At 37.6% G+C, this 15,799-nt stretch overlaps 1 protein-coding gene across 1 annotated transcript in view; it reads right to left on the reverse strand.

The window, feature by feature from the left end:
* LY75 (lymphocyte antigen 75) overlaps window positions 1-15,799 on the reverse strand; it is a 59,476-nt gene that overhangs the window by 38,028 nt on the left and 5,649 nt on the right. Inside the window, exons 2-6 of the mRNA XM_072418221.1 lie at window positions 9,207-9,578; window positions 7,606-7,776; window positions 6,338-6,502; window positions 1,845-1,955; window positions 558-701 (exon numbers count right to left, since the gene is read on the reverse strand). Coding sequence (XP_072274322.1) covers window positions 558-701; window positions 1,845-1,955; window positions 6,338-6,502; window positions 7,606-7,776; window positions 9,207-9,578 — 963 coding nt within the window. The remainder of the gene's footprint in view (window positions 1-557; window positions 702-1,844; window positions 1,956-6,337; window positions 6,503-7,605; window positions 7,777-9,206; window positions 9,579-15,799) is intronic.

Genomic DNA, 15,799 nt, shown 5'->3' on the forward strand with positions numbered 1-15,799 from the left:
CTTAGCTTTAGCTGAAGACATCTATTTCAGCCCCTTATAAAAACACAGAAAAAAAATAAAGACTTCAGCTAGACAGAGTTTTGACTGATGTCTCTGCATCTAACCATCTATCTTGATAGAGGGGGAAGCAGGCTAAAGACTTATTATGAAGTTAAATTTTGTATGATTGGAGTGCTCTAAATGATAATTTGTAATTGTAAATTTCCAAGTTGAATTCTTGTTCTAGGTCAGCAACTTAAAGCAACTGGCATGGCAGCCAGGCAACTAGCAATTTTCATATTTCTTGTGGTCAGATTACCATAAAATATTATCTATATTTCAAACTGGCTTAGGAGAAACTAATTATCTGTTGCTCTGTAAAAAGATATGACAATTGTGAATAGAGTATTAACATCCCAAAACATTTGATTAGTGCAGAGTTATTAGAAAACCTAACATACATACTTTTGAACCTGGTAACTTTACCTGGCAAAGGCCAGAATAAAAGATACTGACCAATACAAATTTCCTTTTAATAAATGGTGTATAAATCATTTATGCAGCACTGGTATACATACCAGAAGAAACATCTGCTGAGTGGTTTACTGACTTCTTGCAGATATAAGGCAAAGAGGCATCACAAGGTAAGGTATCCCATGTTTTGGTGTTCACATTCAATCTTCCACAACTGGAGCCATCCAGAACTGAAAAAGCAGTTATACCTAGCAGGAGAAAGAAGGGTTTAGCAGAGTTTACCTGCTGCTAGAGGAATGGCATTAATGTTCTAGAAATCCTAGCATGCAAGAAGCTGGAACTCCTCAAACATTCAGTTCTGTAGAAGATGTCTTTAACACATTCTTTTGAAGAAGTTTGTTAGCAAATATCACTTTGGATACCTGAAAAGGGACAGGTACTTGTATTCGTCTGGCCAGGCTCCATTCTTTAGAATGTACATATGAATATTGGCCAGGAGATGCATGGAGTTTACTATGAAAGCCAATGCTGAGAAATTAAAATCTGTAACCTCAGACAGTACATACTGTACCTGTATATACAGAACTAAATGCAGTGGAGCTAATATTTCAATATCTGTCTTCTAGATCCCACAGCCAAGCTGCTGACTATAAATGATGGTGAAGAGAATGTATTTGTCAGTAAATATAGGGCAAAGTGGAAAAAAAATGTATTTTATACCATGCTTTAGTAGAGTCACCAACATATTAGGATATCTAAATTTGGTAAGACAACCTTCGGCGTTCAATAAGCAGCAACCAACCAAAACCATGATTCTCTAAACCAGGGGTCGGCAAACTCTGGCCTTTAGGCCAGATACAGCCTAGCCGGTAATTCGTACCGGAGCCGCGAGTTGCCGGCGGATCGGCCAGGGGGCGTTAGGAACTACCGGAGCCAAAGCCCTGATGTCGCCTCCTTGCTGTGGCTCCGGGGTAAATTGGGAAAGCTTCCTAAAGGGAAATCCCTCTCCTTTGCAATGCATACGGAGGAGAGGGATTTCACTTCAGGGGGCGTTTCCTGGTGGTGGGCGGTGCCATTAGGGCGGGACTCAAGAGTCCAGCCTAGTGTGCTCCCGCCCACCCCTGAAATGGCCTAGTGGCCATAAAAGTTTGCTGACCCCTGCACTAAACAAATTCTTTTCGCATTACACATCTCAAGTTCCATATAGAAAGACCCGGGACTTCTACTTTTGATACTTGTCTTTTAAAATTACCAGTATCAAAATTTAGGTATCCCTGAGCTTTACTTAAATAACCATGGTGCTCTACACAAAGCCAAGTACCCAGAAAAACACCATTGGAATAAGAAAACATTTTTGACCAAACAGACGAATTTTTGATAGCTACAAATACCTTCTTCCCAGTTGATGAAGTTCAATGGGCTGTTATCTGACCATTGCCATCCACTAGAAATTTCCAAGCGATTAAGACCAATCCATACAAAATCAGGAGTCCCCTCCTTGTCTGAAAAGAAAGTTTTGTTTATTTTCATATATATTTCATTGACCCAACATTTTGTGCCTTTATACCCAATATTTTCCTTGTCAGAATGTGCTAATCATTTATCTCATTACATTAAACCTACAAAGTGTTTAGACACAACACATAGTCCACACTTCTCTGGGCCATGGTAGGAGGGTTGACATGAGTACACAAATCTATTTTCACCAATTACAAGAGGGTGAAGCGTATGGAGGGCATGTGACTTCTATTTAAACTCTGAAGATTAGTAAAAGGGCATTTCCATGATAACGTACAATAAAACATTTTGCTAATTGCATTACAATTCTAAATAAACAATCACAACTTTTAAAATGACTGTAGTGGGGATTCTTGATGATAGTTTTTTTGTATGTGTGGGAATTCCAGCCAGGTAGCTCACTGTGGCTGTTCGCACAGCATATTAATTGGAGGAAGTTTGTGATGAAAAGTCACACAGCTACACAAAATGAAAAGTATAAACTTCCCCACCACTAAATTCCCCAAAGTTAGCATGGTTGGGAAATGTGCTCAGGGAGTAGGAGATGGCTTTGCCAAGTCAAAAACAAAGGAATAGAAATGACATGTTGTCTCCCATTAAAATCCTCCAAATTAAGAGAAATTTGTTACAAGGGCCAATGTAGGAGGGAAATTTTTTACTAGACTAAAACATACGTACCAGTACAATGTGTTAATTATATACCCAAAAAATATAGCTGATCATAAATCTGATAAAACATGAAAGAAATATACATATACAGACATATGGGGGTCATACATGATAGTTGCATGATATGTTCCGTGATTTTATGTGGGAAATCCCTTTTGACCAAAGCATGCAAATTGCAGAAGGCCATGTGACCTTCTAGGAAAATATCTGTCCAATTCTGTAGATAGATATTTATTCGTCTTACTTGTCTTTTTGATCTGGAGCATTAAGAAGCCCTGGTTTCCAAATAACAGACCACATGAATCTAATTTGCTAAATAACAAAATGTGAGTCATTCAAAAGTCCCCAGCACATGTCTCATGCTAAAGTGAGTTCATCATCAGTCAACAATAATATAAATACAAAATTAGGATAAGAAATAAAGGGAGGGGAAAACCAGTTATAGCCAGGTACACGTAAAAACTACCATTACCATAGTTTTTACCAGGAGTAAAAACTACCATTTTATGCAACAGTATTTTTTTCTGAATTCCTTGTTTTAAATTCAACAAAAGCACTATTTTAGTCATACAATCACAGTAGTAGCAGTTTGTGAGCCTGGTTGACTAAACATTGGCTATGCCAAAATGACCATGTGAATAAACGGACATGTGAATGAAACCCTATACCAGAGAAAATGGGCAGGTACCTATAACAACCAATAACAGTTATTTCATTGGATATTAGACTATACACAATGGATTCTGACAGGCTGCTATAGGCATCATGCTCTTTACCCCCCCCCTTCCCTCGTCTCCTTTTCCAAAGATACATTTATTGGGGTAAATTCTGCAAAGATTAGGAAACCACCCCTACCAACTTATACTGTTTATTTAGCTGGTACTTCACAGGACTAAATAGTCAGAGTAGACAACAGACATCAGTATGACACAGAATATTCAATTACCATCTTTGGTACTGATAAAAATAATTAAGAAATCCACTTTTTGGAAGTCCCTACAGGACCTTATTTTACAATATTGGCAAAAGAATCGATCGTATCTAGGATAACCGGGTGTTGCCTGTAAACCGCTGAGACATGCAAAACCCAATACTATGAAATATTAAAGAAAGGTCAAGTAGGCTGAAAAATAGGTAAATGAGTGACTGCTCTTCTCAGAAAATCAAATGCCTTTTCACTATACACATGTAGTTTAACTATCACTCATGGTGGTCCAGTCATTTTATCCTGCAAATTATAACGGCATGGACAATGCAGTTCAGGGCTGTACCATTCCTGTACTCAAGGGCCACATACAGGTAAGGCTTTTCATATAACCAGTCAGTTAACCACACCTTACTAAATTTACAACTGTCAGAGAATTACTAAAATGTGTGCTGATACTGGCCCCTTGAGGACACAAATTGGACACCACTGATATAGGTGATGGCAATGTACATAATGCCTGGCTTTAAACAGATGGATAGCATTTCTATTTTTCGTGGTCATGGCTGTCACAAGAACATTTCAGAAGCGGCACAGAGCTTTTGGCCTCATGTCATGAAGACCTTTATTGTAACAGCTTCCCCTCTCAGCAAATTTAAACCATAGTCTCAACAGCACAGGATCCTACAGCATGCTGCAGGAAAAGACTACAAGTAATATTCTGGTTGAGCCATCTTCAGCATGTAACTCCACGTTATCCCAACAGCCAAGAAGCGACTGTTATTAAAACAAGGGTATTTGAGAAGGGAGCAATAGGGTGTAATAACTGAACACTTACAGTTAGGTTTTTCTTAGATTCTGCAGTTGTTTAATCAATTTTATTATGGAGCTAATATTAAAGTCAATAAGCAGGGAACCATGTGTTTAGTGGTAGTACCATGAAGTTACACTACATATATATGTAAAAATTATTTAAATATTAAATACTAAAAAAAAAGGTTTTAACCTAAACTAAAATGGCTACCAGTTAACAAGCAGATAGTAAAGGATGTCTATAAACCTTTACCAAACGTAAAACCTGGCTTGTAGTCCTGATTTACAGAATATTGTCAGTTTATCTTTTTAACTTTCAATATAGTAACGTGACCAGTTATACTTACACAGTGTTAGGTCTTTTTCAGACTGCATGCTCATCTGCTTTCATTAAACCTAATGAGAGTGGTCGAGAAGCATTTTGCTCACACAGTTGCATTGCAGTTGTGGTGGGTTTGTGACAACTCATAGAAAGAAACACATTGCTTTTTATCCATTGAAGAAAGAACAGCCACGCCACCACTGCAAAAGCAAGGGCAAAACATGCAAAAAACACATTGACCTGTGGGTGCAGTTGGCTGCTTCTGGGGGCAAAGCAGTAGTTTATGTGCCCTGGAACACCTAACCACACTGTTTTAAAGAAAACGTTTGAAAAAGCCTCTAAACTCTCAGAAAAAGTTTAAAACAAATCTGTACTCATATTTGAGATTCTGCCTAACTTCTGTCTACCATTTTGCGATCACGCTTACACATTGCATTCCCTGACAACACTTTGGAATAGAATGGTGCCACCTTCCTGTCCTAGCCTGCTGATTAGACAATAAATAAGCAGTAACATACTAAGGAGCTCATCTCTGTATTCTTCCAAGCTCTAAGTATTTGCTCTTCATTTGGGTGATAGCGCTGTGCAATAAATTAAAGGAAACCAATGCCACCATGATAGAATTAAAGTTAGTTCATGTAAAACCTATTGTACATCCTTATACCAACTGTATAAAAATACCTAATGTATACCACTGTAATTTAGTTTAAGATCTTCCTAGAATATAGGCTTAAAGTTGTATTTAAAAAAACACAAATAGCCTTTTAAAATGGAACTGTGAACAGCAGGCTTTGATTTTAGCTACCTGTCATTCCTTGACTAACTGTATTTAGATAGAGAGGAAGAGACAGAAATTGGGGCCCAAGTAAAATAAAATGTCCTTGCTCACAAGGAATATGTGGAGAAGAGAAGACAAAAATGATCAGCTTATCAGTCTGTTTCTGCTCCTTCATTTTCCAAATGCAGCCAATGGGAAAGCTAATAAGTTGGTTGCCTAACTGTAGCATGCACAGTCAGGTCCCAAGCAAAGCTACGTTTTTCTAAATCTGGCACGTAAAACATTCATTAGAATATTTATAAGTTTGCCGGGATATTTTGAACTTTTCTAATCATCCCAAACATTAGAAGGAAATCCTCATAGGATACAGGGTTCTGGAAACGTGAAGATGTATGAAGCATCACGGCAGTAATAATTAACAATTAGGGATTATATAAATACAAACATAAATAATTGAATTTGTCCTCATATCAGCCTCCTGTTGAGGAGATGGAAGAATAAAGCAGTACAGAGGGTGCATGAAGGAGCAGCAGCACTGTGCCCAGTGATTGCTGTGAACACAACTGCATTATGGGATGGGCAGATAACTGCACATCAGTGTATTTCTACTCACTCATTAACTTGGAAACTAGGTGGCCAATGTAGTTGAAGCCACTACTGTTAAACTATAGTCACCCATCAGATGGAGTACCTTTACCCTGTCTGCAGGTGACGTGTGACATACCAGGTACACAGAGATGTGACACAATTAAGGTAATAAAGGGCAAAGATATGAGATTTTTTGTTTGAAATTCATTTAATTCTAGATTAGTAACAATCTTGTTCCTAATTTATTTTGATTTGAGGAAAACATTCTTACCTGTGATAAATGTCATCTCTTCTTCACTGGTTATGCTGAGTAAATCTGCACCCTGGCTCTTACAAGACAAATAGGCCTCTTTCCACCTGAGGCTAGACTGGACATTAAACTGGTAGCACTGCTGCAATACAGGGCTTTGTGTCCAAGTGTGATTGCAATTGCTCACTTAAAAAACAAAAAAACAGAATTGTAAACATTTTGAAAATGATACAGAATTCATGGTTTCTTATACACAAGCATTAAAAAAATAAATAAAAAAAAAAAAAACTTGTGAAAAAAAATCTATGGATTATTACTAAAGCAAGGTATGGAGGAAATATGTAATGTTTTACTGACTGCATTGATATATATATATTTTGAAGGTTTCAAAATTTGAGATCTGGCAGGCCTTTACTGCAGAAAGGGACAGGTGATGTCCCTTCTGCAATAGCATTCTTACCCTACCTAAATACCAAGCTCCAGTCAAAATACTGCAGGGCTGAGCAGCTCAGCACAGGAAGCCGGGATACCCAAAGTATTCCAGCTTCACCTACAGCTGCCGGGACTGAATGAACTCTTCTGCGACTTATTTTGTTTTGTTTTTTTTTAGTGCAGGATAGCTAAACGTTTTACCCATTTACCATTATGCCACAGGCCAAAAGATTATTGGCGTGTGATTAAAATTACAGACTTAATCCACATCAACATTGAGCCGATCTGTCAGGAAAATGGGAACAAAGTAAGAATCAGATCTTGGTTGGTGTAGGCGAGATTTGACAAAGGAAAAATCCTTCCTGCAATTTACATATCTGTTCTGTATCGTCATCATCATCATCTCTTTGTTCATATCATGTAAGTTCAAGTTACTCTGTGGGTCAGTATGAACACAGATATATGTGTTCTACCCAAGAGAACAGGATGGATATCAATTATAAATTGTTTTGTGCTTAGCCTGTATAGATAAAAAATATGACGAAAGAGAAGAGAGAAAAGACAGGCTTTAGGTCACACATAGATATTTAGTGCGAGTTATTTATTAGATAAAAGTTTTTATCGTCTCATCTATACATAGAACTCCTGTGCTAGAACCTATTTCTACTACTCTATGTTTTAGGTGATTAAGTGAACAAGGTATGTGTGCAGAGACAGTCATATAATAATTCTCCGATTCCCAATGCTTGTGGGTCAGTTAGAGCTCAAGTTTTACAGACACCAAACATTGCAGGTCTTCGTGCTATACAGCGTTACAGGTCAAGCTTTCTAATAAAAGCCACAATATAACTTTTCACCTGGTTTCAAGCAGTTTCCCCATTTCCCATCCGTGTCAAAGTTTCCAGAGGTGGAGCACCACTCGCGATTATCAATGATGTCAAGGATACAATCATTATACCAAATCCCAACAAACAAAAAGGGAAACTCACAGGGCTTTCCATAAGAATTTCCTCCAGTAGTATACACAACTAAGAGGAGAAAGAAAAAGCAAAAGTGGATTTATCATGACATAAGGGGATTTCACGAAATCAGTAATTTACTACTAGTGGCACAGTGTACATCAATGAGAACAATAAAGCAAGGTTACATAGGAAAAAAAAAAAAGTTAGATACTGGGTACATCATCATCACCATTCAATCAATCATCATCCAAACATCTAAAAAACAAAGCAATCTAAATTATGAAGATTTTAATTTGATAAAAAACAGTATTATAGTTAAAGCTGAACTTCTCTACAAATGTAACGGTTTTTACTTCAAAACCTGGTCTATGTATTTACCAAAGGTATTTACCAGGGAGCTAATAGATATCATGGAGCCACAATACAATATATGGAATGGTACAACACAAAAAAAGTAGAACGAGCATGGAGATTATGATTTGTATACATTTCATTTTTTATTTCAGTAAGTTATTAGAAAAGAATTGTAAAGCAAAAAAGTTAGAGGAATCAGTATTCTTAAGGCAAGAAATTACAAAACGTAGAAAACAACCATACCCCGCCACTTCCCAATGCATCAACGTTACACTGAGTGTACACCCCAAATAGAGGACATCCTGACTAAAGTTTTATGTAAGCAGTCTGTAAAGTCCATTGATAAGTCCTATTGTGCAAATAGTGTAGGCTTAAGAGGGAGACTTTGGATACCCCACAGAGGGCATTATTAAAAAAAAGAAACCCCAACTACAATTATAATTGATGGCAGGGTAGAAAGTATGTACAACCCAAGTTAGAAAGAAGTAAAAAGAAAAGGAGAGACATAAAAAGAAGAGGAGGGGGGAGGGCGGGAAGTTAAGGGGTTACGTAGAGTCTTCCATTTCCTTTATTAAGTGGGATTTCTATGTACCTATCCATTTTACATAATATATATTACATCATACAGGTTTCTTGTTACATTTTACCTTTTTTACATTCACCTGCTGTGCACTATATACAGTGCAGCCTATATTACTTTTTTTCTACCAGTTATTAGTTTTGCTTTACCCATACATACATGTACTTCTGTTGTGGGATAAGTAGTTGATAGCAAGCTCAGTGTTTTTGATCTAGGTTTTAATTTGTCTATTTTTTTTTTTATGGTCACTTTTGGGCCTTTGTGTTGTATTATCTTTGTGTTGAGCTAGTCTTTACCTCCTACACCTCCTGAAGACCGCCTAGGAGTCCTAATGCAATGAGTCTCACTGACCAATACAGAGGCTCAGGAGACAGGACAGGTAGGGTGAAAGACAAGGTAAGTATGGACCAAGGAAATCTATAATGATAGAAAGGGAGGAAAATAAGTCACAGACAAGTTTGCAGCTGTAATACACACTTGTGTTTGTTACTGTGGTCGTTTGCAGATAGATATAATAGAGAAAGACAAGGATAAAGGTAACTTGAAGATAAGGAATGCATACCATGGTATGGAACCTCACAGATGTTCTCCATTGTGCCATTCACCTTCCATTCATCAGAAGACTGTAGGATTGCAGCTACTGTTCCATTCTTTACAACAAGACCAAATTTGGAAGCCCCAAACACGCGTCCACCACTACATCGCCACCACAGCATAAAGTCAGAGTCACAGCGAACAAGTTTCAAAGCATTTTGGGATTTGGAAAGGTCTAGTCCAAGGCACTTTTGCGATTCCAGGTTGTAGAGTCGATGACTGGAGCTCCATTGCCACCGTGATCTGTCACTATTGTCTGAACAGCTGTCCATCTTAAGCTGGTCTCTTTCTACTGTAAGGCACTTGCTTGATTGCCAATGCTGTATGAGAAATGTGTATTCTGAGAGGAAACAAAAAAAAATATTTTAAAATTGTACATTTATGGTAAACCTATTTAATACTTTATTTCCCTTATAGAACATTCACTTCCAGTGCAGAGATTTACACATACTTGTTGTGTAGAAATTTTAACCCCTCCAAAAAAAGATCATATTTACCTTATATAAAATGTTTGTCTTCAATTTTTGTTTAGGTCCGATTTAACTACTTATATCACTGCAATGACTTATTTTTCAGATCCAAACAATGAATAAGAGGTTAAATGTGACATAGATACTGCCAATTTCACAAATATGCAAGATGCCTTTGCTGGCCATTCCTTCTAGAAATTCCAGTTTCATGGCACACATATTACCGTTCCTTTATTGCTTTACAAGTTGCTGATCTGAAAAAAGCATCCACATTTACTGATCCAGAATAAATATTTACATTGGGTTCGGACTTTACTCTGACCTTATTTTACTCTATACTTCAATGTAGTTCAAACATTTAGAAAGTATTACAAACAGAATCTGAAAGACAATTGTTTTTCCAGGAAGCCAAGCAATGGCAATTTCTGTATTTCCCTAAACACAGGTTAATCAAAATGTCGTTGTATTATAAAAACGTGTATTTCTTGGGACAGACATTCATTTCTCAAGAAAAAGAAAATAAAGTTCTACAGTCCCTTTCTCTGCAAGTTACTCCTCTGTGTCCACATTAGCTTGAGAAAACCCTGCAAAAAGGGGGAATTGAGCTGCTGCAATCACCCACAAGAAATGTTTAGTTTAGAGATTTTAATAGTGGTTTCTGTGCTGCCATCAAAGATCACTTATACCAACATTTTTCAACATCTGAAATAATGCATAGATATTCATTGTGGGTGGAAAAAGCCTCCAGAGCTAAGAATTACAGATGAGACTCTTTACAGAATGAGTTCTAAATTACAAAGGCATCCTTAGTCACAGGAGCCAACCTCTATCTAGTTAGCTCTAGCCTACATGTTTATATTTGTACATAGACTTTTCTACATACACTTATTAGGAGGAACACATCAATTCTAAGTTCCTCCAGAGGATGCTAGGGGTTCATTGAGCAATCTGTGGCACTCAGGTCAGTTTAATTGACACCAATGATCTTTTTAGGGGTTTGTAAAGGGGGCACTCTTGCCATACTGTATGAAGTATTCTTCCAAATAGCCACCACATTAATCTACTGCTAGTCTTGGATTTAGCAATTATAGTAAGAGTTCCCTGAAGGCCTGAACGTTTTCAAGGGGTTTACTCATGTTAAAAAGGTTGAGAAACATGGACTTTGACAGCATTATTAATAATAAAAAAATATAAATGCAATAAAATCTTGCACTTTGGAATAGGGAGGAGAGTGAACATGTCCATAAAGAAATGCATGAAAAGGAATCTATTCTGTCTCAGAATATGGAACTTTCATACTATTATATGAAAGGGATCAACTAGATCTTTTATTTTTTTTCAGAATTTCTAGTTAGGTTTATTGTGATATGTACTGATGTCTTTAAACATATAATATCTGGTACTGTATCATTTATGTGCAGTCTGTTCTGATTAACAAAACAATGGTGTCTCTGTTGCAGTTTTGCAGTGCCTATGTGTACCATCCTCCCATTTGTGTGCTTATTAAAGGAAACTTGCACCCAGTAATTTCCATGTCATTAAAATTTCAGCATTGAGTTTTATATGTGCATAAGGATATTTTAGTTTCTTGTAATGGGCTGTTTGACTGCTAAATTACCAAGTAGAAAATTAAAACAGGTGTGGTGATATTGCTAAACTTTAGAGTCAGTCAAACCTGGGAATCAGTGAGGTCTTTGCTGGAGATGCGCATCATTTTTGTGCACACTTATTACTGATATTCAAGCCACAGACTCTAATAAACTTACTATCTGACTTACAATGATGAAGTACGGAGTGAAATGGTTTGAATTGCATATTGGCCAGCACGCTTACTTCCTTGTTGAGAGATGTGTCAATAGATTTCTCTATAAATGCATTTCATAATAGGTTTACTGTAATTAAGTAAAGTAAACCAAGACAGCTTTAATTAGTATTTTCTTTATATGGTAACCTTGCAACAAGGAAGAAACTAATATTTAGGTTAACAAAGCGGACATCAACTAAAGTTTTTACTTTACATAAAAAGACAAAAAGGTAAACAACATTTTTATATAAAGTGAAAATAGTTTTTTTTTTTTTTTTTACTACCAACACCCTTTAAAAAAAAAAAAAAAAAAATGAAGACCCTTCCCTTTTTTTGTCATGATCTCCACAGCAATACCTGGGTCATGGATCCCATGAGGCTCCTGTCTGCTTTTTCTGCACATGCCTGATCTCGTAGAAAGAGATGCCGATCCCACGCATGTGCAGTGAGATCGGAACTCTTTGTTCCCCTTTACAGCAGGCTACATCACCCAATCTTGCACCTGCGCAGTGCTAGATTGGGTGATGTAGCCAGAAGAAGGAAGATAGAGCTGGGCACTGCCATCTTCTTCTTTCTCCACACCGGGACAAAGGAGAATTCCAGGACAGCGCGAGACACAATTGAGGACTTCAACGCGATTGAGGGATCTACGGTAATAACGATAAGTGTGATTTTTATATTTCATTTTTAGCTTCCCTTTAAACGAGTCTGTGGCTAGACTATGGACATTCAAGTATTCGTATATTCACTTTGTTTTGAATGGTGCCAACATATTACGCAACGCTAGTTTTTATCAAGAAGTTGGTGCAGAAAGGGGAGAAGGTGAGCTGCGTAGCTGTTGGAGAAGCTGACCTGCCATATTACTACTGGAAAAGGGTAAAAAAAGATGCTCAGTGAATGCGACCAGAGGAGCAGCTCAATGGGTGCTGCTGAATATTGGGAAAAGGGTGATCTGAGCTGCTGAGAGGACTTAAAATTCAGAGCACAGCAGAAGCACAAAAATCATTTAGGAATTATTTCCCTGCAGTGCCTGCAGCTGCAAACATGTTTGGGGTTTGTTTGGTGACTTGCTATATAAGTGCTAAAATTTTGGTTTTGGCACGCAAGTGAAGCCTTCACATTTTAAAAGGTTTGTACTCTGCTGACCAAGTCCAGACAGATTTGCCTATTGGAGACACAATCTCTAAATAGAAGACCTAAGCAGTAATATTTATGTGATATGGAAATACCTAATGCAGCCTATTGACTTTTGAACTGTAACTGTAAACTGGAGCTAGCATCTGTGCAACCTGAACTCTGCATTCCTTCTTTAGAAAGGTAGACCTATTTCCTTCCTCTACTGAACCGGGTCATTGGCATCATGCCAAAGGCTTTTTTCAGACTACCTACATGGTTCCCTCTCCCAGTAAAATTCTGTGCCAGTTGAGCAATAGCCCAGCAAGTACAAAGAAAAAAAAAAAAACAGGTGTGTGAGAAGGATAATAAAAAGTATTTAGGCCCAAAAATACATTTTGTTGACCTTATTCCAAATTGATTTGTAAAGATGTAAAATAAATAATCTCCTGAAGTTTCATGAGTAACAAGTATTCAGTGTCTACGGTACCATGTCTCTATCAAACTAAATGTGTAGCACGTCTGATCTCTACAATAATAGTCTGTTAACCAATTTACTTGCGTGTGTAATGTTAACTTTGTTCTACAAAGCCAGCTGTACATCAAAGTAGCAAATAATGAGCTTGGAAAAAATAAACACGATGAATATGCAACATTTTTGTATTAATTTTTATATTACCTTTTACAATAAAACTTAATTTGAAAAAATTCTAATTATACTTTCATTGAAAACACACTTATGGGGAATGTTTAGAAACATTCACACAGAAAAGTACTATTCAATTCTGTGCAACCTGAGATGAGTGAATGTACTTGAATGGCAACTAGAGTACATTTACTCATATCTGCAGGTTACTTAACATCTTTCAAGCACACTTGTTGGACAAAAATAACCATGTGAATTGTTTATAAATATACCTATATATATGCTATTAAATCTGAAGTCCAGGCCGGTTCAAAGGACACATTGATGAATTTTAAATAGCAGAATTTCACTTGATAGCTGCACCTAGCAATGTCATGTATAGCAGAGCTCAGAATGGTTGCGGGAGGAGCAGCACAAAACCGCAAAGTACATTGAGGAACATGTTTATAAGTTTAAAAAACCACAGTGATTAGAGAAATAAGCTCTTCAGTAAGCTTTCTACAACCTTCCAGCCACAGGCTAGGGAAGGAACAAAACTTGAATGTAACTAACCTGCAGTAGCGGAAATCAGGTCTCTTGTCCTGTTCAACACCATTGTGTGTAAGGCTTTAAAAATCTAACGACTGGATGGACAAATGGCTTTGATCTTATTCATGCAAATGGCCAAGGCCTACATTGGGCTCAAATTTGAACAATCGTTTAGTGCACGATTCTGTACATGCTGTTCAAATATAATCCACCAATAATGTACACACACTAGATACAATTGTTTGAACGATGCAGGAAGTCACGTGTACTAGAGAAAGAGTACCGCAGAACCGTCCACGATCACTAAATGACTGTACACACAATAGATAGCAAACGATTGTCGCCCAATGAGATCCGCCGGGACGGTTGTTCGTTTCCAGCGACATTCCTCATTCATCAGCCAGTTGTTGTGCACTTTTTTTGTTAATGATTATCGGACCATCAGCTGTTAATCGTTCGTTTCCAACGACAATTATTGCACGTGTGCACGCAGTCTTAGTCTAAAGAATTTTCTTTTCTTTTATAGAAAACTGATTAACCTAACTGCATGTTTTTGGGATGAGGGAATGGATGAAAACCATGCAAATACAGAGAGAACATACAAACTCCTTACAGAGTCCCGGTCGGGATTCGAACCTGGGACCCAGTGCTGCAAGGCAAGAGACAGGAAAAGTAAAGATTCAGGGAAAAAGATGACAGCCCTAAAACAAATCTTTGGAAACAAGTCCCCAACAGCAGCAGCACTCCTTGTTCTAATTTTTGTGTACATTGCATTCAGTTTCAATGTGACCTATCATACACAAGGGTCTGGTTTATGACTTGTTTGCCTTGTCATAGAAGCAGTTCATCAGTAAATGACAACACCACCATATAAACCGTCAGCAGTAGGTGTCATATCATAAATAATGAACCAACTTAACTGGCAGCAGAATATTGTACAATACTTCCTTCATAGCTTCTGCATAACATTCTCAGTTAGCATTCCCGAAAGCCCAAAATAAGCTTTGAGCGTTTTGCTCAAAGTTGCTTATGCTATGTAGGCAAGAGGAAAAAAGGCAAACAAAACCCAAGGCAAACCGCCAATTACCCATATGGTTACAATGAATACTGAGACAACGGCCTCATCTCTCATGGCAGGGTGACTTATCTACAATTTGATAACCGAGCTTTGAATCAAAATCATCAACCACAAGTCATGTGTATGCAGGAATTGGTGACTTAATTACCCCCCCCCCCTCTCGTTTTTTATACAAGTGAAAAAAAAATGTAAAATGCAGGTAAAAAAAATCTCACTCTACTTGCATCTAAAATGAATGCCCATGTACATTATGTCTGACTTCCAGCCTGTGTGGTGCATTAAGTGGTGCTTTTGTTAAGGCAGCTCACCGTGTTAAAATGAATAGCACCACAACACGCAATTAGTGCACAGCACAGTACTATGGCCTGCAGTAATGTTTGTGATATTGCAACGCAATGCTGTGAGCCCACCTAAAACACAATTAAAAGTATAAGTAAATTCACATATTATTACAAAGAAAGTTCAACTTAAGGTCAAACCGTTTTTTTACAGAGCAGTGCAGGGAAAAAAAAAAAAATAGACAGGCAAGAACAACCTGAGTTTAGACTTTGTTACACAGTTCTCAGTCCTACTGGACTACTTAGAGCGATGTTTCCCAATCAGGGTTCCATGAGGGTTCATCCAGAGGTTGCTAGGGGTTCCATGGGCAATGAGCAAGTTGTGACTTGTCAGATTAAGAGACATCAATGACCTTTTTGGCCACCTGTAAAGGTGACATACTTCCCACACACCTATTATTATTTTATCCATTGCCTGTACACACACATGTAGTGTGAGCGAAGAACATAGCAAAAATAGCAGGGGGTTCCCTGAAGACCTAGAAATTATTCCAAGGGGCTCCCCTATGTTAAAAAGGTTGAGAAACACAGACCATGAAGGCTGCAAGTTGGCACAGACACCCCGATCAGATAAATGGCATATG

The sequence above is a fragment of the Pyxicephalus adspersus genome, chromosome 7 (assembly GCF_032062135.1).
Source record: "Pyxicephalus adspersus chromosome 7, UCB_Pads_2.0, whole genome shotgun sequence".
Classification (NCBI taxonomy): domain Eukaryota; kingdom Metazoa; phylum Chordata; class Amphibia; order Anura; family Pyxicephalidae; genus Pyxicephalus; species Pyxicephalus adspersus.